Source organism: Lineus longissimus, chromosome 8 (genome assembly GCF_910592395.1).
Source record: "Lineus longissimus chromosome 8, tnLinLong1.2, whole genome shotgun sequence".
Taxonomy (NCBI): Eukaryota; Metazoa; Nemertea; class Pilidiophora; order Heteronemertea; family Lineidae; genus Lineus; species Lineus longissimus.
The window spans coordinates 11,140,415-11,168,019 of record NC_088315.1 but is presented as its reverse complement, the minus strand read 5'-3'; the positions used below and the strand labels follow the sequence as shown (position 1 = coordinate 11,168,019).

Genomic DNA, 27,605 nt, shown 5'->3' with positions numbered 1-27,605 from the left:
CCATCTTGGGATATTGAGCTTCTACCAGACACTAACACCCTTGATTTTTTAAACCGTGAAAGAAACAATTGAAATCTCTCGGTTTTTTTACCTGGAGAACAAAGTCCCTGCAAACAACAGTCGTGATTAAAGTGCCCTTAATTTGCAGAAGTTACCCAGAAGTTATTTTCATGGTTTTGAACATAAAAAATTATCAACATAATAAGAAAGACAAGCTTTGATGAGCATTTGATATTTAATCATTTCGAAATAAAAATTATAAAATATAGTTCATTGCATCAAAGACACTCTAGATCGACACTGGTGGCAGAATAAAATATTCAAAAGTAAGAAGAAAACCGATAAACAACATTGTGAAGTCCAGCTCACATCATTGAAAACACCTTCATGTACTTCATCACATTATCGTAGGTAATGGCTGCACGCATCATTATACGGTATAACGTGTTTTGCTGTACCACCTATACCAGTGTTCCTTTAAGGACCACATAGTTTATATTACCAGAGCATTATAATCAAGCTGTCGGCTGCCCAGATATCTTCCACTCTACGGTCGTTGTCCCCATAATCAAAGTGCATATAAAATAAAAAAAATAAAATCTGACAGAATTATCGCGCCTTACCCGGATTAGCCTCAGTAAGCCATTAAAGTTGTGTATATTATGAAACTTGATATTTCGTCTACAAATATTTATACATACCGAAAAGCCTTTTTAATAAAAAAGGGACTAAAAAATAACGCTTTCAGGACAACTTTGTACCACCTATTTCATTTTTGTCGGAAGCTTCTTCCATTTGAGGATTTGTCAGACGAAGATATTGCTCATTTTCGAACCATTTTCGTGTCCACTCACGGACTCTAGATTGGTAGAGGAATACGAGGAAGTGGCAGAAAGGCGTGATCGATGCACACAAGATGAGAGAATACGACGCAGAATTCGGCAGCACCTCAATTTTTTGTCAGGAATTGACGGAAAACGTTTGCCCTAAAGTGGAGTAAAAGATCATTGTGAGCTGTTTAGAAACGTCACTTTGCTTTAAACAGCCGAAGCGATCACGTCATACCAGGAGACGAGGCGTATGCAAGCACACACAGGAACTTTAAATTTTGTGTCTGAATACGGCTCCACCAAAAACGCAGAAATTAGATACCCAAAAAACGTCTCAGCCGTATTACTCTGTGTAAGCCTCGCTTGAACCACTCATTCTGATGAGATTTAATACCCAATCACCAAAAACAAAGGTTCGTAGTCTTTCTGACTTTTTTCAGTATTTTGGCCAGAGATGGAAAACCAACTTCCCCCTCATCGTAGATCAATACCCGGCCCATCGGCATCACCTAGTCCCGACAAGAAATCCCACGAGCGAATAGACATGACTCCCTCCACCCTTCTCCAGCCTTTGGACTTAACGGTTAACCACAGTTTTAAGAGCCACCTCAAGTCCTTATGGAAAGCATGGGAAATTGGGCATGCGCATGAGGAAGGACACTGTGATCCGATTTCCCGCCAGGAAGTAGTCCAAATGATCAGTCTCGGTTGGGAAAGATTGACTGAACGCGTGATCGACAGTAGATGGTGGCAGAGCGGGCTTCTTCCTGACGGAAATGAGGGTGCAGTGATTCCGCCTCCATTACATGATGAACTGATAGAGGATGATGACGACAATGAGTTGATGTTTGAATCGGATGTAGATAATGATGATGATGAATGATTCAGCAATCAACCTTTTTTAGTAACGTTCATTAATTTGATCTAGTCATTTGTTCAAATCCTGCCCATTACCCCAGTTACCGGCCAACTTAACAGTTTATCATTTGGGCAGACAATGCGATTGGATAACCCTGTATTATTGTCGCTGTTCAAACTGTGAAAGCCCAAATATTGGTGTCTTTTCTTGTGCTGTATCACTGGAGAGCATGCGGGAGCGGTTGTCAAGCTTTTTCCCGGTTACATACCGGTTACGTCATAGAGTTTAGGACGCTTTGATGGTCATCTCAGTGCTTGGACACCGACTATAATCTATTCAACCAGGACATTACTATTTTGACCATGCTCCCACCCCGTTTCCCTCAACATTGGACTTAGAAATAATACTTATGGGTTCGGTAGTGGGAGAGGTAAATGGAAGAATAAAGTATACTGATTGTGACCGAAACCGCCCGCCATAACATACGGCTCGCGGATACAGGCTGGATAAGGCTTGTTTAACCACAGTGGAACAGCTGAGAAGCTCGGTTTTTGTTAAATGATTTTTGGCCTGAGGGATGATAAACGTCATGCATGATATCACTAAGTCGATCTATATAACCCCGATAGTTCGACGACACTGGTAACGCCGTTAGCGTCGTGCTATTGGGGTGACCTCCTGAGGCGCAAAACGTTTCCCACGCCAGGAGTTGTGCGTGCTTAAAATAACGAATGATGCGTTTTTCTGCTCTCTAAGAGTGGAAACAAAAAAACCTCAGGCACTTTCAAAAAATGGTTTACTTCTGAAACATACTGAAGGGAAAACAAAGCATTTTCACTGTGCCTGAGCGATGACAGTTTGAAAGAAACACTCTGCTTCTAGCTTTCCCTAAAGAAAGATCTTGGTACTCAACCACTGTTATCTTTGGTCAATTTCTATTCTAAAACATCTCATATCAAATAACGAAAAATGTGGTTTTAAATGCTTTTTAAATGCTTCCACATTTTACACCAACCCAAGCGGTTATGGTTGCCTAACCATAACTGCTGAATTCAAAACGAGGCTTCATTGACGCATAGTTCATTTACACTGTAATGCGCGGTGCATTCTAAACCCAGTTGTTTTAGAATACTTTATTGAGAAGGCAAACTTAGTAGTTTGATATTTGTGACATGTGCGACTTTTTTTACTGTTAGATAGGTGGGAAAATCTCGCGACCCTCTTGATGACAGCAGCGCGCCTGTGAATTCCCATTCGGCAAGCTTCGGGTGTCGATATAGGGTTCTACAATTAGACACACAATAGGACCATGCATAGGAGAACTTATTTGTGGGACACAACGTCAAATGTCCAGTGATTTGCGCCATATGATGCACCCCCTCATAGGCCTTGTTCCCTCTGTCTTCAGCTTTTGACGACATTTCTTTCGCTCTCAACAATGACACAGCTTATCTCCTTGGAATCATCCATTTCCCCTCCCAAAACCTTTTTTTTTCACAAAATCAAAAAATGTCAACAGCTTGTTGTAAAAATTTTGCTATGTGTGTATAGAGCATTTAAAAAGGTTGAACAAATGTTTCAAAAACTTTAACTACTTAAAGCAGGGTGTACACTGAACATTTGACGGTGTGTCCCTCAAGGGCAGTTCTGCTATACATAATATACGCCTTTGGTCCTATATCGAGTGCCCTATATCAGCATGCTCCATGGGGAGGTTATTTTTTCCCAAGTCACATGAATTCAGATAGATCACATGACGCAAAATCCTATTTCTGATTGGCTGAAGACTTAGAACCTTTTTGCAACTAGCTTTGCATTTAATTTGCAACATTTTTACAACATGTTGTAAACATTTTGTAACATGCATTTTCATCTGTACACAACATTTTGCCAACATTTTGCCAACATTTGTTGCAACCAAGAATGTTGTAAAAATGTTGCTAAAATGTTGTCAGTGTACACCTGATGCAAATAAGCTATTCCTCATGCAGCAGAGGTTTGATGCTTTTGCATTATTTGCCAGTTTTGTTCTTTGAGACCGTTTATTCCTTTATGATTTATGTGTACATTTAATTGTCTTTTAATGTGAGATTTAGCTTACTTACTCGTGCCAGAGTCTTTCGACTCTGGAGTACACAAAAAGCACGCGTTTTTTTTACAGTAATAATTTTTGCTATGGTATTGTTCCATAGATCCAAAGACGTGGCCCCTAATAGGTATTATTACTGCTGTATAAGCATTTCAAGCACGCTTGTCTCTCCAACAATACAGGTATAGTATATCGAAGACAATGATTTTACATAATAAATGCAAGATCTTCATTCCATACGTTTATGTACATTTCACCACACCTGGCGACTCAGAATCCTGTGACTTCGTCATCGTCATTGATCTCGGCTTCTTTGCTCGGGAGGTGGGCCGTGTCCTCCTTACGTGGAGGTTGTGGTGAATTCCGTTTGAGTATGCCACAAAGTTTCTTAGACGACAAATATGGAGAGTTGTAACCATCATCAGGCAGAGGATCTGTATTGATATCACTCGGCAGGAAGTTTTCATTGTTGGTAGTTATGGCAGTGCCTTCAGAATCTCGTAAGTCGTTTAAGGTGCCCGAATTAAACGTCAAGTCATTACCATCTGTCGTGTCTGGAGAGAACTCTACGTGTACCCCAGTTCTTCTGACCTTCTTTAGATTAGCACCACTGTCACAGCCTCCGTCGCCTGAAACCACCACTCCATTATCAAGTGCGTCCACATCGGCGTTGTCAGCTTCCCCTTCAATGAACCCATCATTCACAAACCCTACCTCCTTCCTCCCACGTGACAGAGGACTGCTCCTAGAAACAAGAGGCGATGATTGCAAATCGCGCCCTTTCCTTATATACCTTGGTGAATCAGGATTTTTCAAGATGGAACTGGTCCGCGAAACACTCGGCGATGTGGCAGGCGAAAATGAAGACACAAATGTGAAATTGGGGGTTTGGAGATTGTCTGGAACTGACTTATGACCCAGGTCACCGTCTAGGAAGTGGATCCTTTTTTTGGAATAGGGAGCGGATCGATTTGAAGAATCGAGTCCATTGACCGATTCCCTGCGACGTGACAGGCGAAGCGAATGCATAATGTCATTAAGACTTTGCTGGTGACCGTGCGAGTGGACATTCGCATGCGAAGCCTTGCGCTGTCTGTGTACCAGTTCAACGGATAGATCGGTGGAGAGGCGCTTTCTTCTTGGTTGTTGGTTAGACTGCGGTTTATCATCCACCGAATGAAGTGGCTCTAAAATGAACCCTCCTTTCCTGCCCCTGCATTTGCGGACGTTGCTGAAGACAGTTTGGATGGATTTATACACGGGCTTCTTCTGTGTTTTTTTTATTTCTTCATCTGCAATGGAAATGCGGAGATATATATTATTCTATAAGAACAGTTGGGTCACGACAGGCAAGCCTAAACACCTCGTAGTCCTTGGGATGGGTGGGAAAAGAGTAGTTGTAATATGGCTTTGTTATTTTACTCTCCACGACACACCAAGAACGCAAACAAAATATTCGGTTCTGCGTTATACGCATGTACTGTCGCACCCAACTACTGGTATAACTGGCTGCATCCAACCGAGCTTTCCGCGTGCCTCGATCCTTCGACCTATTCGCGAGGCGGACACATGAGCGCCTCGGCCACCAGGATCGATCTAAACGATTTGCATACTGTACGACAGAGAACTAATCACAGGTCAATTACATGCAATTCCATATATTTTATACTCTAGACTGAGCGGTTCTTGACTGTAGTATGCCAAAAGTTGGTAGAACATGGCGAGCACTTTTGAATTTTGTAGGTTTTGCATGGCGACAAGATTACCGTTTAGTTTGAAGTTGTTCGCATATCAAAGTTAGGGCGCCAGTCAGAGAGACAACTGTTAGTACTTGACAAATATGATAAACGTTTTGAATGAGTGTCTAATTCCTGGTATTTTTTGTGTTTTTGAAAATACTTGAAAGAGAATTTGGCCTACCAGTATAAAAAACAAAATTCGCGACATATTTCATAGTGATTTATACCCGAAATCGTGAAGATACGGAGAGTACCCAGTTTAAAAATTACAACTGTTTTTGACAACTTGTTTGGTGACGTACAAGAACACTCAAATAAAGATTTTTTAGCTTTTGAAAAACCTCCTAGGATTTTTGGCCAATACAAATATGCACTCCCGCAAAGTTTTCCCGAGAAGGATTTTTCCTTTTTCCGAAAAACCTCATACAAGTATTTGTCTTTTTTCAAAAGCTCAAAAGCCCTTTGGGAATGTAATATAGAGGAGCGCGATAACTAGATATTGGAACTTGAAGGAGTGTGTCCCGGTTTCTTTCAATGGAAATACATAGGACCAAGTAAAAGTCGGCAGTCTAATCTACGTATGGCCCGATCTCTGAGCAGTGCTAGCGCCAATGCCAGCAATGCGCTTTCCCTCCTTACCTGTATCAACCATAACAACAATTTCTGTGCATCGTTTTATTTCTACGTCCGTCGCTCCGTTGTACTTGGCAAGTGTGGTCAATCTCTGTACAGCAGTCTGCAAATAAGTAGAAACATTTGATATCTATCGGTAGGCCTAAAAAATGTACTTTTAGCTTCGAGGGTTAAAATTCATACGGTTCTGGTATGCTCACAACCAAAAAAATATAAGCGAGTATTATAAGAGGTACTTGCTGATCTGGATAAGAAGGAGTCAACGTCCATATTACACCACCTTCAGAACTATTAAAACATCATCGTACTGTTGGTGCGTTAGCTCATAGACCAAAGGTATCATCGCAACAAAGATCGCAAATCAATGCTCTTGAGATTTTCGTCTGCACACAATGAGACCTCATCATGAAATGACGCAATCAGTCTTGATCGCTGATGTTCCTGACAGAGTTCGATGGTCATACAGAGTTCGCCAGGGAATTGTACTGTTCAAGATCTGAGTGGATTTAACCGCGGTCTGCGAGTTTGATTGGTGACGGACGACCTTAAATTAAACCTGCTCGGGTGCAGAAGTGTCAAAAACGTAAATTCCTTTTGCGCAGTATATAACTGAAGCAGGTAATGATCAAATAAACTGACACACAAATATTGGAATAATTAGATAACAGAAATATTTTGGAGTCACTCGAATTTAATATAGGTAACTCTTTTTTGTGTCGCTAAGTATCATCTTAAATACATAATTTTTACATGTTTTTCGAGCACTTCATGATATAGCACCATATAGTGATCTGATCTGGTCAATCATTACCAGCCAACAAGATCACTGCGTTCAGAATGAAAAAATAAATTATTCCAATGACAAGAAAAGAATGGAGAGCGGTCATTTCGATTCAGTGGACCATACCTCTTCCCGAGGATGAAGCCTAGTGGTGCTAGCTCTAGTCGTGCATTAAAAACTCTCCTTTCAAAAAATCTTTTGACTGATAACTTTTTATGAACTGTTTAGACACTTTCAAAAAGGACATATTTTAAATGTTCGTTTTTTTCTACATTTTCGCAGTGTACATTTTAAAGGTTCCTAATCTCTGTACAGTGACTTGGGGCAAAGCCTAGAGCTTGGACCGGGCACTATAATATGCTGTATTTTATTTTATTTTCATTTATTTTCTAAAAATTTACTCCCAATGTATAACTGAACTCCAACTACTCGGGTTTCGTACGCCTAACGTCCACTTCAGTAAGCCAGTGCAGGTGTTCATTTTGGTAAGCCCACGATGGAAGTAAGTTTCTTGATTAATTGACCAGCAGCATCATTGGCTGATATGAATAAAGTCTAGCAAATGCTTTTACTTCAATTTTGTACAGAAAGGTGTAGTGTAAATGTACATGGAGTTTTAGATAAAAGCATTTGCTAGTCATTATTCATATCACACAATGGCAATAGTGGCTTGAATAGAAGGCCTAAAATTTCCCCATTAGGCTGGGTTCACATAGAACTATACTATTCGGGTATTCGGTGCACGTTTTGCCAGGGCACGCGGGTACCTGAAATCGAACAAGGAAATTTCACAATACCGGGTCACATAAGAGGGCACTATTCGAAAAGGTCGTATACCTGCGTATAGTATAGTGGGAATCGTGCGCGTTCGATTTTCGTGCAGCGTATACCACCCTGTTCAGAAGTGACCAGTGCATTTTAATGTTATCTATCACAATTATTAAACGATTTATTGCATACTATAGGAAAAGTTAGAAACAACAGTACTCATTTTTACTCATTTTATTGCAATTTCTAAGTACAGGCCTTCATTACATGTTTTATTACTAATCAACTAAATGATTCTTTTAATTAACATCTGGATGATCCATGAAGTTTTTAAATGTCCTGTGGTACTCCCCCAACAGAGGTCTCATCTTAAAGTGCTGCCGCACCCATTCTGCCTTTCTTTCTTTGGTCTTTGTGCCTGGTCAGCTTCATCCTCGGCTAAGAGGAGAAGAGCCAAATCTTCTTCGTCTGAACTGTCCATCTGATCGGCGCCAAATGACCGAATACCGCACGCATGCTACCCTATGTGACTCGCCGTGCCCGTATAGCGTAAAGCGAATACCGAATAGCGTATATCGAATAGCGTATACCGAATACCGTATAGTTCTATGTGAACCGAGCCTTATGTGACCCGGTATTGTGAAATTTCCTTGTTCGATTATAGGTACCCGCGTGCCCTGGCAAAACGTGCACCGAATACCCGAATAGTATAGTTCTATGTGAACCCAGCCTAATGAAGGCCTGTACTTAGAAATTGCAATAAAATGAGTAAAAATGAGTACTATTGTTCCTAACTTATCCTATAGTATGCAATAAATCGTTTAATAATTGTGATAGATAACATTAAAATGCATGTTCTTACCAATTCCTCTGGTCACTTCTGAACAGGGTGGTATACGCTGCACGAAAATCGAACGCGCACGATTCCCACTATACTATACTATACGCAGGTATACGACCTCTTCGAATAGTGCCCTCTTATGTGACCCGGTATTGTGAAATTTCCTTGTTCGATTTCAGGTACCCGCGTGCCCTGGCAAAACGTGCACCGAATACCCGAATAGTATAGTTCTATGTGAACCCAGCCTTACGGGCCTAGAAATGTGCACTATGTAAAGATCTGGCTGGACGTATATAACTGTGCATGTTCCCTTACCTCCAAAGAGTTATTCTTCTCCTCATAACGGTCCACCTTCTGCTTGTTGGCCTCGTTTGACTCACGCACCACATCGAGCAGGAAGTCGATACGCTTCCTATCCTGAAGGATCAGCGCTGAAGACAATCATATATCATCGTCATTAAATGCGAGACATGCCAGATTGTACAGCGTGCTTATTAGGGATGACAAGCTAGGGAGCAGCAGAACCGAACCTTTAAAGAAGTCGCGTATAATGCTTTATAACTGGTATGGTGACATCGACGGGAAAAGAAATCGAGGCCGTCCAAAAGAGACCTGGCGCCGTTCAGTAGAAAAGGAGATGAGGCAGCTCGGTCTGACATGGGGAAATATCAGATGGGGGAGCACATCTTCACTTTATTTGCCTATCAGGATGCGTCTAAGGGTCCGACCCACTTTAAGGCAATATGGTAGTCTCCATGTAGGCTGGTGCCCGATCTCAAGACTGATACTCTCTATTAATTACGAGCGCTCCGACAACAAGTTTCAAATTCAAAAATGAGTATTTTTTTACCATTTGTTTTAAGTGAATAATTCATCGAAACAGCAGCTCAAGTATTTCATTTTACATCAGTAAATTAGGGATATTCATGCGAACACGAAAATGTATAGAAACATGGTATTGATTGGATAAAGCTGATTTTATTGAGATTAATCGTGAGGCCGACCCTAATTAGCGCATTATTATTGCCTCAACTACCCCCTTACTAATTCACAATACGACCAGTTGGAGGACGTACAATTAACTCATATTTTGGAAACTCATACAGTGATACCTCTGCTATTTATTTCAATCATAAATTTGTCAAAAATAGGTTGAAAAAAATTTTTTTTAAGGGTGAACTTATAAAAAACAAAGTTTTCCACGGACAATTCGGCTGAATAAAGCCATCATGTTGCAAAGATACTTATGAAAATACAAAATAATGAAGTAGGAATAATGTTCACTAAGCTTAGATCATGAACTGTATGAAATATTGTTGAATTATTTGAGGAATTACATGTGCTTGCCAAATAGCCACTTCCAATTAATATTCATTAGAGGGGCGTATTCTGCTTGCTACCTTGTGATTAGATCTTCACTTTAGACGGCAAGCGTGCTTGCCACCCAAGTTAGAAATAATTGCTGCGTAGCAAGCATGTGCTTGTCAAATATACCTTGCCTTTTTTTTAATTCAAGAGGTAATTTTTTGAAAAGTACTCATTTGTATTTTTCTTAAAAAGTATGCTTGGTAATCCTTATCTTTTTTTCCCTTTAAAGCGCCAGTACTCTTCCATTACCCATGAAAATATGGGATTCATAGCTTTGTAGTTAGGAAAGATGTTAGTTATGATTTAGGGGTTATTCACACAAGTCCAGAAATGACGAAAATCGTTTTTTTGAAGAATTTTTTTCATTTAAAGTGGTAAAATGCACAAACAGAAACGATGGTCCATCATGGGGACCAACGAACTAAATAACTATGCAAAAAAACCTACTTATCTTGTGTTTCCATTCAAACAGTCAACAACGACTTTTTGATACGTCAATTTTTATGAAACTTATGGGATTGATACAAATCATTGAAAGTCATGAAGATTTCTTAAAACATGACCAATTGAAGTAATTCGACTTTTCCGATGAAGGGTACTATCTCCTCTTTAATTTGATAGGATTTTGTTGTAAAATGTCTTTAACGTTATTTAATGGTCGGTTACCATAGAAACCAATAAACAGTGTTATACAGCAAAAACAGTTAATTTGGGGCTTTAAAAAATCCTGTTGCCTCTATTCACATTGATATTGTAAGAAACTTATTCAATATCCCCCACAGTACCTCTTGATTATTTCAGGTGGAGTAGATCTTGCAGAAAAGAATGCTTTTTGTTGCGTTGAGTTTAGACTAATATTGCCAAAATTATTGCAGTTTCTGTCACCAAGCCGCAAAATGTTTCTTTAACTGGGACAACAAAGTCTTAAGCACTATGGCGACGTCATATAGGTAGGGTATTTCCCGAGGAACACCCCAGGGAACCCCGGCTGTCCTCTGCTTCAACTGGTTCGGGAGATCGAACTTGAAGTTGTGTCCCCCCCCCGGACATATCAACAGAAAGACAGCCGACCGGAACAAAGATAGTTTGATGGCAATCGCACCAGCTACCTTATTAGTTAAAACACTTAAATTCCAAAACCCTAAAGGTAAGGTATGGTTTCTCGGTGTACTTTACCAATCATTTGTACACCTAGTAGTTTTAGGCAAGTTAGACAAACTTGCCTGGAGTGTCACCCGGCTCTGGAGGTTAGTATATCTTTGGAATACCCGGTAGTTGTCAGAATTGTGGCTGAAAGTTACCTACTTGTGCATACCCTTATCATCTGCCATATAAAAAGCAAGATGGCGGCCGCCACATTGTCCATGACACTGTCGATGAAGTAGACATCAAGGAAGAAAGCAATGCTGATGATAATCATGTCAATCACTTCGACCTTACTCTTGAAGAACTCGCAGCCGAGGGCGAAGATCTTTGCCATAACCTGTAATGTAGAGGAAGAGAGAAGGTTAAATAGGCCGGGAAAGTCCCACCTACTCCCTAGAAGACAGGAGGTAACCAGCTTATAAGTGCTTAATGATTTCTGCTCTAACGAAACATGCAGTTGCCCATACTCTCTTAATGGTACGTACTAACAATTCACAATGTTGAAAAGCTAACCTTGTCGTTGATTTAGAATGTTTGCGCATAATTCAATTTGCGAAGTGTAAAGGGAGGGCAAACGATGATCAAATGCACAGAGAACAGACGGGGGATTTGGTGGGCAAAATTGATTCCAGGACTTATAAGGACTTTTTTTAATGAAGGTTGGCGCCTACGATTGACAGCCAAGTGATCTGGGACTGTTTCGAGCTTGCTTGTATTTTGTGAGGCCGGGAGGGTTCTTATTGGCGCGCATTTGGCTTTGCACCTGGACGTTCTTCTGCCAAATGAGACTATTTGTCCCAGGGGTTCGTGCGGAGGGCCGGAGATCGGAGGAGACATTAACCCCTGATTTCCTCACGATTCCCTAACTAAGATACACAATATCTCACCTCAATCAATAAAATAGAGAGTAAGGCAACACTAGCGTAGTGAAGATAGTGTGCAATTGTCGCCAGCTGCAGGGCGGTGGGGGATTCGAACAGGGGAGACCCATCTGCTGACGCTCCTCCTGCCCTCTTATGGCGAATCAGCACACGATCTCCTCGCTCTTTCTCTTCTGCTGTTTCAGTCCTTCTCTTATGTTGGGTTTGACGTTGGATTAAACGACCTCCACTTATGGTGTCATCGTAACCTTGATCCTTTGTCGAAATCTCAGAATACTGTTGTTCATAACTGAAGATATCCCGTTTTACAATAGATTTCTTATCATACTCTGTGGCATTATAAGTTCCATTGATATATTTGCCAACTCTATCGAGCATTTCGTCTGTGTTCACGTTTTTCAAGTTGACCATACTCCCGTACGCGTGTCTCGTGAATTTATTGAATTTGCTATGCTGGGCACGCCTCACGATGATTTCATCTAAAACGAAAAGTAGAATGGTCAAAATAGACTCAGCTAGTTGGAAGCGACCTCATCACATCGCATCACATCACGACGACGACGGCGACGACAACAACGTTAAAGCAACCACATCAAACTTGCATTTTCACTGGTTGTTTTTTCATGTCGACGGAAAAGGAAGTACTGTCTCCTTCGAGGAGTGCACAGCAACACAGCGCCGGGGGCGCTGGGGCGGAGCATTTCGGACGCGGGAAAGTAGACGCAAACCTATAACCATTCGCACAGTGGTGCATGCAGAGCGTGGTAGTAACTGAAGGTATACCGGGGGTTACCCTATTGACTATAAATAATTGCGCATTTGAACGATGCGGCGAACGTATTTGGAGACAAAAAATGTTTGATGACCACAAATTAAGGGGGAGGCGTGCGACCGGTGCCCCCCCCCCCCTTGGATCCGCGCCTGCTACGTACAGTTAGACTTTAGCACAGTCGCGGAACTGGTACGATACTCATAAAAAACGGCCTTTGAAAAACCTCCTTTTTTCAGTCAACTCTCGAGGTTTTTCAGAGAAATAAAAACCGCCAAAAGGTTCTTGAGCTTGTGAAAAACCAATTTCCTGAAAAACCTCAAGAGCGTGCTTATCATGGCTGAAATCGATGGCTGAAATCCCCTAAAAGCTCAAAAGACTTTATTTCGGAGAGTGTAACGACCTCCATACCTCAGTCACGCAGGCGAAGGGACAGGCATGCAATTTCCCCTTACACGTGAGGATGCACAATCTGAGGCAACGTTCCCGAACACGACACCGTGAAAGTCTGACTGCGGCTGTGGGTTGTCTCCAACTACCGCAGTGATGGGACACAGTTACCGTAGTACATATTCATTTATTCTTCAAGTGATTTCCTCTATCAACACAACATCCTTCATATTTCTCTGAGGCAGCAGAGACATGTTACTGATAGTAGCTGTTAGGTCAGATTCGATTTGATTTGGCCTTTTATCTGTTTATTTTTGCACTTAACATGGTCCAATTGTAGCTTTGGAATTTCAAATATTTTTTCAGTGGTATTTGGTCAGATATGGTGATTACTATGGAAAGCACCAATTTGAATTCAATTTGTTGCATTTTGGGGCTTTTAAACATTATTTTAACCTTCACACCAAGAAGCACACGTTTCTTAGTGTTAAGATCAGGTTTTATCTTATTATTAGTTTAAATGTTTGATGGACGCCAAATCCATCTCTTAGTGTAAGTGTAAAACCTGGTGTGATGCTATAACCTACTTGGAAACAGGATTAAAACTAATACTAAGTAATACACTGACAACAATTATGTTTTCAATCTTGGTCTAATCTGTGGTTTTAGTGTCAGATCTGGTGTTAAAATGTCATCTTAAAACTGTTTTTGAAATCACCATTGTGTAATTTGTGTAATTTATGTAATTCGTGTAATTTGTGTAATTTGTGTAATTTGTGTAATTTGTGTAATTTGTGTAATTTGTGTAATTTGTGTAATTTGTGTAATTTGTGTAATTTGTGTAATTTGTGTAATTTGTGTAATTTGTGTAATTTGTGTAATTTGTGTAATTCGTGTAATTCGTGTTATTCGTGTAATTCGTGTAATTCGTGTAATTCGTGTAATTCGTGTAATTGATGTAATTGATGTAATTCGTGTAATTCGTGTAATTCGTGTAATTCGTGTAATTTGTGTAATTTGTGTAATTTGTGTAATTTGTGTAATTCGTGTAATTCGTGTAATTCGTGTAATTCGTGTAATTCGTGTAATTCGTGTAATTCGTGTAATTAGTGTAATTCGTGTAATTCGTGTAATTTGTGTAATTTGTAATTTGAAATTTAAAATGTGTTATTTGTCATTCAATCATACAGAAATAAACAAATGAATGGGCACTTACCGTGTGTTGAATGAATTTGGAGGATAACAGCCGTGATGGTGACAGTGGCGTCCAGCAGGGCTATGATGAGGATGAAGATAGTAAAAGCCGTGGTGGTCAAATGCTTGGCCAGCTTACGCCGACATCTGTAAGGGAACACGTAGAAGATGAAACATTGACTTGCCCTTTTTGGCTCACCGTAAGGGAGTCTATACTACACCGCAGTGTCCGTCGTCCGTCGTCGCCGTCGTCGTCGTCATCATCGTCGTCGTATCCTATTTCAAAAACAGTGGCACGCTTCTTAACCGCTCAATCTATGAACTTTGAAATTGGTACGCATGACCCCCTAGGTCAGATGACCTCTGACACTGAATTTCGGTCCGGTCTGATTCTTTACTTGGCCACCAGGGGCCAAAACCAAAAACTTAAAAAGTGTAATATCTCGCTTATTACTGATTCGTTTTTGATAACCATTTTAATGGTAGGTTCTCTTAGCAAGGTTGCATCACATATCACGCAGGGTTTTGATTTGACTTACATTTCAAGGTCACAGAGATCAAATGGGGTGAATTAGCCTTTAGAGTGCAACTATGGCACCGAAGCTATGAACTTGAAATTTGGTACACATTGCTCCCTAAAATAGATAACCTATGAAATATCTATACGGTGAGCACAATGGCCCCTGGCCATTTCATTAAACATAATGAGAACGGGAAATATTGTGCTTTCGTCAATATTTCATACAAGTACATGTACATAACAGCATTTTATGTTGAGCACGGCACAAAAAGGACAGCTAGATGCATTGGGATCAATCACATAGACACATACATACTGTGTCCGAATATCGCCAACTAATGTTAGAATCAAATAATACCGGGACGTTTTGTTTATGCCCAACCGATGCAAGAGAAGGGCTCGGGATAAGGTGGCGACGACGCGTGTGCAGAATATATATAAATTGTGTCTTTGGCGGGGAGAGAAGGCATGCTTATCAAAATGCAACATACGTTTCCTTCTCCTTGTCTTTCTCATCAACAAATTCAGCTAATTTCGCATGGATGACATCGTTTGGCAGTGACTCGCCCCCAAGCCTTTCTAAGAAATGGTTCCGGGTGATCCAGTCTTCATTCAGGTCCAAGATCCTGGCAATTACAAAAATTAAATACATGTTATGAGAAGTATTGTAGTTCAATAACAACACCAGATGTCACCACCAGTCAACTCTGCATTTCCAAGTTTTTGGCTGTAAAGGGGAAGCGATTTTCGATTGTTTTTCCTCGTGTTCATTACTCTTACATGTGTGGGGATGCCATAAATAAACCTCTCATTGTGCTAATTTTGGATCTACATCATTGTGTAATGGCTTTTAAGTCTTCCATGCATTCTTATGTAATATATCACACTTGCTTTTATGAGATATGCCCACTCTTACTTTGATTGTGGTGGTGGTCAGAAGTCCGGTTGAAGGCGCCAAGGACAAGGGCATTGGAGGCTTTAACTCACCCGAGCGTTGATTGTCTCCGATGCCTCGGTCGCCGCTGGTGAGATTCCTCCTCGTCGTCGTTAACCACATCGAACGTGACGTGGACTGAACCATGGCTCACAGTACCATTTTGATGGGGGATGCCCTCGTCCACGGAATGGTGCCGCCCCAGCCTGGGTGGTTCTCGGTCATGCGTAGTTTCCTCCGTCTCTGAGATCTAAGAATAATGACAAAGTTTTTCCTTCTAAAATCCCACAGATAAATATTGCACCCCTATAGGCGTAGGTAGTGTGATGTTGGTCTATGGACATGGGTAATGGGGTATATTCAGTAGAATATCCAAATGCACATCAAGAACATTCCCGAGAGCTCGCCTTCGGTCTTACTCGGAAATGTATATTCGGCCCGTCAGCTTTTAAGTTGGGTATTGACTTCTAAAAAGATTATATGAAAAAAGACATGATCAAAAGATATTTTATGTGGTCTTCAGCGGACTCTTTTGCTCTAGCAGGGGTTCCGAACCCACTGGCTACGTGCTTTCTCCAGGTACTCCTCGTGGAGTTACTGGAACCTTTATTACCCCGACAGTTTGAAATGTCCGAGGATAGAATCTCTGGGAACAAAGTATTCTAGTATACCCTTTAATTTCTGAATTATTGGCGGCCATAGCCTATTAAGAACCACCCGGTCTACAATGATACTTGACAATACAATAGGGCCTGACACTTTTTCAAGGATATGCATATTCTACTTCTACACTGGTTTTGTTTTCTTCCAAATCAGGACAACCGTTTCAAAGAGCTGCGTTCTGGTTTATCTTGTCAATATAGCACTTTATTAACGTTATAGAAAAACAACATGAAAGCGGGTTTTCTTTTTCATTTATCTATCATTTATGTTCGCCTTTATCATAATACGTTGTCAAATTATAAAAATGTATTCAAATTATTTTCAAGACGTTATTTTCAAGACATTAGGAACAAACTTAAAGAACAAGGCGTATAATCCCTGCAGGGTGCTTCTTCTTCTCCTGTTTCATAATTAAACTAAGTGTTTGACGTTTTTCCAATTTTGTTCGACTCTTAGAATGTTAGAGAGTAGAAAAGGCGTTTACTATTATTCTTAGCACGAACAACTCTTGGCGCGGTTCATAAGATATAAGCTGTACTGAACCCAATTCGACTCAATAACACAAATATGTTGGCTGTGTAACAAGAGCATGGAAAAAAGCGTAACCCTACCCCCCCCCCCCAAAAAAAAACTCCACCACACACAGTGACACTGATTGTTGTCCCTGGGCTTGATGAACAGTCTGTATTTTTTCATGGCGATAACTTAGCGCAACAAGTATGTAAAATGAGCAACGAAACATTCGGAATCAAACTTCGAAGGCGTTTGTTAGTTGGTTGATAAGCGGAAACGACAGTTTTACGGACAGACACAGAGACTGACGAACGAATGAACGATAAGAGTAACAGCAGGGGCGAAAAAATTACGGTCTCTAATCTTGGAGGTCGGGGGCATATCGACCGACAGAGTGTCTGTGCTAGCTATGACAAGTTTTAATTTGTTAGGACTAGAACAATATTAGAGAACTGGAACAGATTAACCGGGGAAGAAATCATTGACAGCTGTAGTGTACTGGGGCATTCCAAAGTAGTAAAAAGGTAATTTGAACTGTGGTCATCCAGAATACGTCAGAAAAGATTCTTTCAGAATCAAATGAGTGTAAATTGTTGTCAACCCAAATTCAAGACCATCTTGTCCCGCAGCCATAAATGCGGCCACCAAACGGTTCTGTCCTCGGCGAGGCGGGTCAAGTCTTTCTTCCAGTTCAGTGCATCACGTCGTCCATCCATATCCTTTTTGGACGGCTGCATCGGCGGTCATCCTCCGCTGCGTCCTGCATGATAGTATTTGCTAGTGTTACCTTGGCTCTCGTCACATGGCCGAACCACCTCAGCCTTTTCTTCTTGGTGACGGTTAGGAGGCTGTTATATGCCCGATGTACTGGATGACTCGTTCTCTTACAGTTTATTTGGAGTCTTGCTGGGGTGGGATGTATAGTGGATGTTCAAAAGTCTCCTGTAACAGTTCAGCTCAAATGCGTAAATACATTTCTCGATCTTGGTGTTCATGGTCCAGGATTCTGCCGCATACAAAAACTCTCAGGACACCTCAGAAAGTGTAGTTCTGACGTCAATTAGATGTATCTGTCGCGCCAAATTCTCTTCAGTCGTCCCAAATACGAAAAAGCTTTGTTTGTGTGACCCAGTTCGCTGGTGAGCTTGAAAAGCCAATGAAAAAAAGCACTTCGAACACAATGGACCATTTTGAGAAGACCCGGTTATTTGCGGGGTTAAGGAGTAAACACATTCAGTGCGTCTCCAACCTGCATGTAACTCCCGCGATAAAAGCAAGAAAACAGTATGAGAACTGCAGTTTTTTCAGCTAAGCTGTGGTACTTAACCCGAGAAAGACTAAAAGATGTGTGGCCAGAGATAACTGTCTGTCAACCAAAGCAAAAACCGTCGATTAAGCTGCGGTGTAAATGATGAGTAAAACTAAAATATATCAAGTCTAATTATAATGGGCGGGCGATCGCATGAATGGCCTACATGTATCTCTCGCCTTTCGGGCCAAACCGAGAGCCTTTTCTGACCAAGGAAGTTTTAGTTTAATAGTACCTCTATGGTCTGACTGGCCAAGGCGTAACCTTATGTGTTTAGAAAGCGACAGCTTTTATTTTAAAAATACCAATATAACCTTTATCCTTGTGAAGATTAGTCATCCAGGTATCGTAGTAATTCCATGAAAGGTTCAGTCAAATAACTACTGGATTGAGAGAGAAACTAAGAGAACGTTTCGAATAGCATCCGCTATTCCTCGTCAGCTGATCTATTGCTGTTGTTGTTGTCGTTGTTCGATACGGGAACTTTCGGAAGTGTGTCTCGAGAGGGCGGGGTCCCATGGCTAGGTACCTGAAATTTCTACTCGTAGGCCGCCTTTGCGATTTAGGTCCGGGCATGCAGTCTTTCAAATGTAGCCTCCTTGATGCCGCGTTCGTGCCATCGAGATTCCCGTGACAGAATATCGGTGAATTCCAGGCTGAACGAATGTCCTCGTTGTTCCTTAGTATAGTGGAAAACGACTGACGAGTAGCCACTGATGCTGGCTGAAACGGTGCGTGAGGGCCTGTGAGGTTTCCTCCACATAGGATGAATCATAGTCCTGACAATTGAGTTTGTAAACCGCTCTTCTGTTCTTTCTGGACCTTGTCTTAGGGGTGCACCAGCCGCCAGTAGCTATAGCTACTCGTCAGCCATTTTCCACCATACTTAGGAACAACGAGGACATTCGTTCAGCCTGGAATCCACCGAGATTCTGCCACGGGAATCTCGATAGCACGAACGCGGCATCAAGGAGGCTATATCTGAAAGACTGCATGTCCCGGACCTGAACCGCAAAGGCGGCCTACGAGTGGAACTTTCAGGCACCCGGGATCCCGCCCTCTCGAGACACACTTCGGAAAGTTCCCGTACCGAACAACAGCAGTAGGTCAGCTGACGAGGAATGGCGGATGCTATTCGAAACGTTCTGTAAGATCCTCTCTCAGTCCAGTTATTTGACTTAACCTTTCATGAAATCACAATATAACTATTTTTCTCGGTAGATTTACTGCCGGTGTTCCTTTAATTTTTTTAAAGAAATGGAACATACCTTGTATTTTCTGATAATAACTTGAATGAAAAGTATGTATTTTAGAGGTTACGGATCGAGGGACGGTGAGTTTGAAATGCCGGCCAATACAGTCTCGAGCCATATCGCAACAACTTTCAGTTGCCAAATGGCAAGATTCTCGATGGTATACATATATTAACGACACCAATCTGCGATGGCCATGCCAATGTTTCGACATGGTCGACAATTAATCTACCGGTCTCAGATCTGTGAAACTAGACGACCTTTGTTAGAGCTCTGTGGGAGATCTGAAGGTAGTACGCTAGATATCCCGCTGGCACCAACTATTGACATTTGTCCTTATTCTTCCTCTTGGTCTCTTTATTACTTTTTTGTTTTGTTTTTGGGTATATAGTTTATGTTTTTTGTGACACCTAAAAACGTTTAAGGTTTTTCAACTAAGACAAATACGCACCTCATAGCGGTTTTTCAGAGAAAGGGAAATTCCCTAAAAGTTTTTGAACTGAAGAAAAACCTCGAATGATTTTTCTTAACCCTAAAAAACTTCTACACGGTACATATTTCTGAAAAACCCTGAAAGCTTTTCCAAAAGCTCAAACTGAAACCTCTTATTTGTGTCAGGGTAATGCTTACATGTATTTCGCATTCTTTCTTCTTTTTTTAAATTGCTCGAAACTTTCTTCTTCTTTTCAACAATTCTTGAAAGTGGCAGCTGTTGTCTCTTATACGGAAATCAGTTATTTCTGTTCGAAGTTTCCTGGAAAATTTGGGTCTTATTTTTGACTTGATGCCTAAAGTAATATCCTTTCAACAGGGGTGGAGTTATGCGATATGTAGTACAGTGTGGTACTAACCAAGCTGCAGAAAAACATCAACTTCGGGGGTAAGACACCATTTGCTTGAACATAAGTAAATAATGATGACAATAGCATTGTTAAAAAAAGGTTTACCGTAAACTCATACTAGCAGGTTATGGAGTGCGCGTAGAATCACTGGCGAAAGGTTGAAAACATTAAATACAATAGTGAACTTTCGATTGACGTCAATGGTTGACCTGAAGTTATCCTGCAACATCAAACAGGATACTGAGCCTTTCATTCTCTGCTGTCTTTTCAAAACCTATTGACCATTTTATTCTAGATGCCAGCAAAAACTTTTTTGTTGCATTTTCTTTTTTACTATTGAATTTTAAATTTCGAATTCTGATCCTAGTGCAACTAATTTCAACTACTAGACCCATTGATAAGTGTACTCCAGCCTAACAAAATAATTAAGTTTTTGTCACATTATGAGACTGTTGATAGCCTGTTCTAAATATTCAATGTTGGCCTAATGGTATGCACATGTTTTTGATGCCATACAGCCAATTCAGTTTCAATAAACCATGTGACGACAACATGCATGTTGCAACATAATAAAAACTCCCTACTATTTCAAAAATGTTTGTCAACTTTGCAAAATACATGTATTTGCCTAAGAAACATGCACATATAACGCAACATACACTGTTAAATGGTTTTCCTTTAAATTTTCTAAGTCCAATTCTAGGCCCACAAAGGTGAATGGTTCTGACCTACTTTACCCAATTCTTAATATGCCCTCATTTATTGGAGAGGCCATGCATTAGTCATGCACTCGAACCCTCTCGTATTCCCATTTGTGGGCCTAGAAATGGACTGAGAACTATTTAGAGGAAAACCATTTAACTGTGAACTTCCTATATTTTAAATTTGTTGACCTGATACCACTGGCAATGATATCACAGTTACGTTGATCAGGGTAAAAAAGAGCAAAAAACCCATTTTATCGGATGCTGGTTGGTGTCCGAGTACCAAAGGGCAGATTGGAAGGAATTGTTTAATAATTTCCCTTATCAATGTTTCAAATTTTATTGGCAAATTAATTTTTAGGGGAAAATATGTTGTCTTCTTTTAATTGCAGAAATTTCATATATCAAAATAATCACCCCGGGAATCAACATCTAAAATTCATTACGCTGTTCCGAGCATCCCTTATGTTTCGACACCCTCTCCACGATACCGTGTCTTTGGTGAAAACCTACTCTCTCGTCATAAATACACAATTCGGCTGGGCTACTGCCCGAGCCGCGAACGGCCCATGCGGCCGGAGCTTATCTCGGTTCCCGTAGTACTACTCCCCTCCTATCATAACACAGTTCCACATCCTATATCAACCGAGACATTGTTAAGATATATCTATTAGCACACGGTATCGATGTCTCTTTTAGCCAATGATATTGATTCAGATTTTGAGATTTCCAATTGCCATGAAATGTAGACCTAATGAGAAAATCACTATGTAGCCGTGTTCGACTACGACCGGCAACGTGCAGCAGGAACAACACAAGTCGCTGGCTTAGCTCTATACGTAGTCGAATTCCGATGTTTGCCGGACCGGCGATCGACCAGATTATACAGATGAGCCAGCTGCACAATACTTATGTTGGGCATCATTTGCGACTCCCACTCCGAATTCAACTTTGAGAGTTAATTGTAGTCGTCTATTGACACCTCATGCCGATTTACCGGCGGTCTGCGTCAATCCCAAAGCCCTCGCTAAGTTATCGGCGGTGTGGTTCAATCTTAAATTATCCCTTTCTTTACCGTCGATCAGATCCAGCGATATAGAAGTCAGACCCAACAACCATAAATGCATGGCCATCGAAATTTCTTGAAATAAACTGATTTAAAAGGGGTTCCAAGTATTGACAGTCTCAGGGGGAGTTTATCAGCGGTGAAAGAGGGATACCGACGCACAACGCCGATAGATAGGCTTGTTGACGACTTGTATTTACTGAACTATCGATAAACAACTTGTGCGCGCACAATAATTTTTCAAGTTCTTGATTGGACATGTACATGAAGCGGGAAAAATGAAGTCGTATTCTATGGCCTTAGACTAGGATAATGACTTTGGTATGTCAGTTGCATACACATATATGTCAAATCTAAAATTTAAAAGATGATTGTTATAATGGTGGTGGAATATCAATATAATTCAACAATTAAATCAAATCGAGTATATAACTGGATGAAGCCGACAATATCCTGGTTTCGAAAACAGCAGAGTATATGACACGCCACTGCGATACAAGTTCACCACTAAAAGTATATGGAGAACCCATACAGCATGTGACTGACTTCAAGTATCTGGGCTCCATGATGGACTCAAGTGCAGCTGACCTGAAGAGAAGAAAAGCCCTCGCCTGCTCTGCCTTCTGGAAGCTCGAGAAACTCTGGAGAAGTCAAACCATATCGATCAGTACAAAAGTGCGCCTCTTCACTACCACCTGCCTCACCGTACTGTTATACGGATGTGAGTCCTGGGTGATTACCAAACACATGGAAAACAACATCAACGCGTTTGCAACATCATGCTACAGGATCATGTTAAATATCAAGCGGACCGACCATGTATCAAATACAACAGTGTACTCACTGGTGAAGTGCACCCCCCCCCCCCCCCTTAATACATTGGGTGCACCTCCGCCAATTGACGTTCCTGGGACACATTTTACGGATGCCAAGCAATGAGCCAGCTAGACGCAAAGGCCCAAAAAGCGAAGCTGGCGAAACTATAACGGGTCACCGTCACTTATTATTTGACTTATAGCGCATTTACGGGGTTGCAACTATTTTGCTTTATAGTGTCACCAGGAAAGAAAAGCATGCGACCTAACGCCGATCTATTTGTATAAAGTGATAATTGGAAGGTATATAGTAGGAAATATCAATAAAATAATCATTCCATGTCGTCTTTTGAGGGCATTTTTGATTGTAAAAAATATATGTGTACGTCACCGGAGTCTCTGCAATGATAATTTTATCACAGCAGTCTCGCGCAAGTAGAAGTTCTTTACCTATTAGTTCTTCACTTATTAGTCTCAATGTCTGGCGCAAAGCCAGACGTTTTCCATTACGATTTCACTACGATGTTTGACAAGAAGGAGCAGTGCGCGAGATATGCTAATGAGCAGACTTCCCTCGCTTGAGTTTCGGAAGAATGTTCCATATCGCGCTGAGCTGACCACTGCTGACCATGACAGGCGTGCATTGGACTGGTACAGGTTGGAAATGAACATTGAATATGCTGGTGGTGACGCTTTCTGATGAGAAGTTGGTCGTGACTGATGCAGTATCCTTGGACTTGTCCACAGCATCGTTCAATCATTGCTCTCTGAGCTGCCTTGATTCTGTACATACCCAAATACTGAGACCAACTGCCTGTTGGCTGTGCTTTAAGAGAGACTGGCGCCATGCCTAGTCTCTCTTAAAGCACAGTCAACAGACACCAACCCCCTCAGACTCAGAAACCACAAACGCCCAACCCTTCCTGCTACCTTAATACTTCTGGATTGTATGCACTATACCAACCGACGCACGGCAGGAGATGCCCTGGCCGCCAGCGAATGCCTTATCTGACGTACATGTATATCAAATCTCTCATAGGACCGCTGGAACCAAAACAAATTGAGGAATTGGCCCAGGATAGGGTTGGTTGGAGGAAGCTTGTGGCCGCCTGCTGCGCAGTCGATCGATGATGATCCTGGTTTCGGGAGAGTGCGCAACCTCTCTATTTTTCCGTTCCTATTTTTGTTCCTATTATATTGCTCCCGCGAAAAATGTTTTCAGCTTGTTTAACTCCTCACAATCGATAAATCATATTTAAACAGACCGACTTTTGTCCACGGTGGACCTTCGCAAACATAAAAAGCTGTCAAAGCAAACTTGACTCTTGTTCATGTCACCGGTGTACAATAGACAAATGAATTTTGAAACGAACTTCAACAGACCGACACCCTTTTAACAAATGTTTATTGATGTCAAAACAAATAATACACGTATATATTTATAACCGTCATTTTTGACTGGTTGTTTTGCAAACATAATTTAGCACAATATGAAATAACTGCCCCAACCTTAATTGACCCTAATAACCACTGATCACAACACCAGAGTGTTGAAAATTAAAACATGTCTCTAACTATAAAACTCCATTCATAAAAATTCCACAAATATCCTCAATAATGCTTTTCATAATTCACCTTTCCCAGAAGCAAGTGTGAAGACCATCTCAGTAAACACTACTGCCTCACCAGCCAGTTCATCTGCCCCTCTATCTACACATGTACCTCTTCTACCTCATCTCCAAACAAGCCCGCCGTTTCCAATACGGTTTTAAAATAGAAACCAGTGCACGATTTCCAATGCGGTTGTAGAATATCATACAAACCAGTGCATCGTTTCCAATGCGAATTTTTGGAAGGGTCAAACGGTCGCAACTAATCTTGCCAACATTGCTGTTGCTTGTATATGTATATATTATGCGGTCACAAAGGGGCAAGGATACAGGTTAAAATCTGTTGATTCTATGGCCATTTGAATTATGGACAATAGGTCTAAATTTTGCCATCTCAATGACAAATATTATGACACGATTCGAGAAAACGTCTGTTTTGGCCTCGAACGTATCATACGCTGTGCTACAAGTACCATTTTGAAGCCAATTGAATTCTTCTTGAGAGCTTTATTTTCAATATCTTGACCCGTTTAGGAGCGAGAGGCATTCAATGTTGGCAATTCTCACCAAATAGTGTATTTAAAAAGTAACGCTCTCGTCGAAATTCAAGCTCACCTACTTTCAAAGGCGGTGACCGTATATAAATACGGCTAGAGGTGGATACTCAATTTGGTTCGAAACAATTTGGCTTTGAGGGAGCTATAAGAAAGTTTTTTTCTTAAAAACTATTGGAGTTTCAACATTAAGAAGCTGGCTTCTGGTGACTTAATTGAGGTAATGAAGGAGCGAAAAGTCTTGAAGACCCGTCGTTATTACCATCGTAAAACTGACAAAATGTGACACTACTACGTCCTTTTCATTCGAAGCGTTTTGGAATGGCATGCATTCGAAAATGAGCGTTGTGTCGAAGATGTTTGCGGCCTCGTTGTCGCTCCTTTCGCTCTTTGGAAAGGCTTCAAGAAGATTTAGCACTATTTCACCAGTTTAGTTATAGTTAGCATTTAGCCAGATAATTAGCAGTTGAGAGCGATAGCCACTTTCTCGCATCATGAAGCGTGATCTCTGAAATAAGTTGGACGCGTTGGGGTTAAGGTAAGCAGAGATACTTTTGTCCAAGTAATCAAGACACAAAGATATGCACCTTGCCAGAAATAACAGGAGGAATACTTAAGAAGCAGAAAATAAAGTTTGAATAGTACACTGAAAGACACACGAATAATAAAAGAGGTAATGAAAAACTGGACTCGCAATTACAGGCAAACGTCTTATATATATATATGTTTAGGTGATACTGGCTTATAAATGGATAGAAGCATTGGCAAAAATAGCTGGTTATGTTCTTCTGACACTCGCCTTCCAGAGGAACCCCATGAAATTTGAAAAAGGGAAAGTCACTATTATAGTCCGAGTCGTACCCAGGTTATATTGCTTCTACATCTCATATATAGAGGGCGCGTATAACTGATTCGTGCAATTAGGTAAATTCGCGCGCGGTGGGTATTATAAACTGATCCTCCCCCCCCCCCCCCCCCCCACCGCCCAACACCCTGGGATGAATGCGATGCAACCGATCTGGGACAAATATGTTATAAGACGGGAAATGCACAGCCGTCGAGATTTTTTTATATTTTGTTAAGCGCGCCCCTACATAAAAAATGGACGAGCCTCCCCATCTGAAAAAACTGCAAATGGGCTTAATATGAACTCACTAGAAAATCACTTTGTCAAACACCACAGGTGCAAGGCCAAACAACGTAAAAATCTCGCATGAATATCATATATTGGTACAAATCATAACCTCAAACTGAAAATAAGGGAAATATAGAAGTCGAAAGAGAATATGCGAGACAAGAGGAAGCTATGCTTTCGTAAATCTTACTGTGTACAAGGATTGTGATCGCCTTTGTCGTGGTCTAAGTTCGTCCGCCTGGGCAAAAAACAAACAAATGAACATGCAATCCGTGTTAAATCATTTCATTTGTGGTAACATCGGTCTTGTTCATGGGCTAAAAACATGTACACATCGCAGCACAAACCATGTTACAGAAATAAGTGCAAATCCCAATCAAAGATAGAGAAGTGTCCTTGCACAGTTGACGTAGACAACTCATGTTGCCGCAGTGATTGCGTGGTAGAACATGACGGTGACGAGCACACATGCTTATGCTGATGCCTACTTCCAGTCATCCAGGCGTTTATACAAAATAACACTATGACGTTCAATCTGTACTCTGGACTCAAATTACTGGATATTGTGTATAGTTTCACCATAGTCCACAGTGACCTTTTCAGGACTAATGTGGTTCACGTCCGTTCTCGCAACTTCCCGTGAGAAGATAGTTGGCATTTTCCATACGGCCTGGTCCGACGTGTGTGATAAGGAGAAACCCAAGCCATCATCTTCGTCGTTCGTATATTGCCCTCAATAGACATGATGGCTTGCGGATAGCAACTGCATGTATTTTCGCGTCACTGATCAGTTTATCCGAGGCGAAAATCGCGCCATGACAAAATTATGTTGTGGATTAGTTCGCCGAAGCTGACAAAATGAGCTTACATTTACGCAATTTAGCCTACTGCGCTGATGGAAGCACCGGCTTCATAACGTATTTTGCTATGTAAAGCCCCTGCGTGAGCCTGTTTTCAGGATAGCGCAAAGGTTAGTGTACTTATAGCCACATCCGTATTACGAGATTCTGCTACAGTATAAGCATTACTGGCACGGATTTTGCATTTACGGACATCTATGCATATCAGTATGTATACAGTGGTGTTACTGTATAATTGGACTGCATAATAATGTCTAAATGTCCAAATGTCGTCTACTAACCATATGTCATGTATGTACAGGGCCGTTTAAATAAAAGGAAACCGAGTTTGATTTGTTAATTTCCTGGACATGGCTAAATATTTTGGAAATTGGCAACCACCATTTATTATCCATTGATGTCGTCTTTCTTACGACGCAAAGAAATCCAATTTACTGTCACAGATGACTAAACACGAAACAGTTCAATCAACCATGGCAGAACTGGTCTAGTACCAGATAGATGTTTTGATAATAAGCCTTGTCTACCAAGTGCAGGGC

General features: G+C 41.1%; 1 protein-coding gene across 3 annotated transcripts in view; it reads right to left on the bottom strand.

Moving 5' to 3' along the window:
- Positions 1–222: 222 nt before the first annotated feature.
- LOC135492247 (uncharacterized) overlaps positions 223–27,605 on the bottom strand; it is a 42,155-nt gene continuing 14,772 nt past the window's right edge. For all 3 annotated transcript variants that reach the window (XM_064778582.1, XM_064778583.1, XM_064778581.1), the window contains exons 3-10: positions 15,796–15,992; positions 15,300–15,434; positions 14,311–14,435; positions 11,942–12,414; positions 11,214–11,391; positions 8,856–8,971; positions 6,157–6,253; positions 223–5,070 (exon numbers count right to left, since the gene is read on the bottom strand). In XM_064778582.1, coding sequence (XP_064634652.1) covers positions 4,049–5,070; positions 6,157–6,253; positions 8,856–8,971; positions 11,214–11,391; positions 11,942–12,414; positions 14,311–14,435; positions 15,300–15,434; positions 15,796–15,992 — 2,343 coding nt within the window. In that variant the 3' untranslated portion in view covers positions 223–4,048. The remainder of the gene's footprint in view (positions 5,071–6,156; positions 6,254–8,855; positions 8,972–11,213; positions 11,392–11,941; positions 12,415–14,310; positions 14,436–15,299; positions 15,435–15,795; positions 15,993–27,605) is intronic.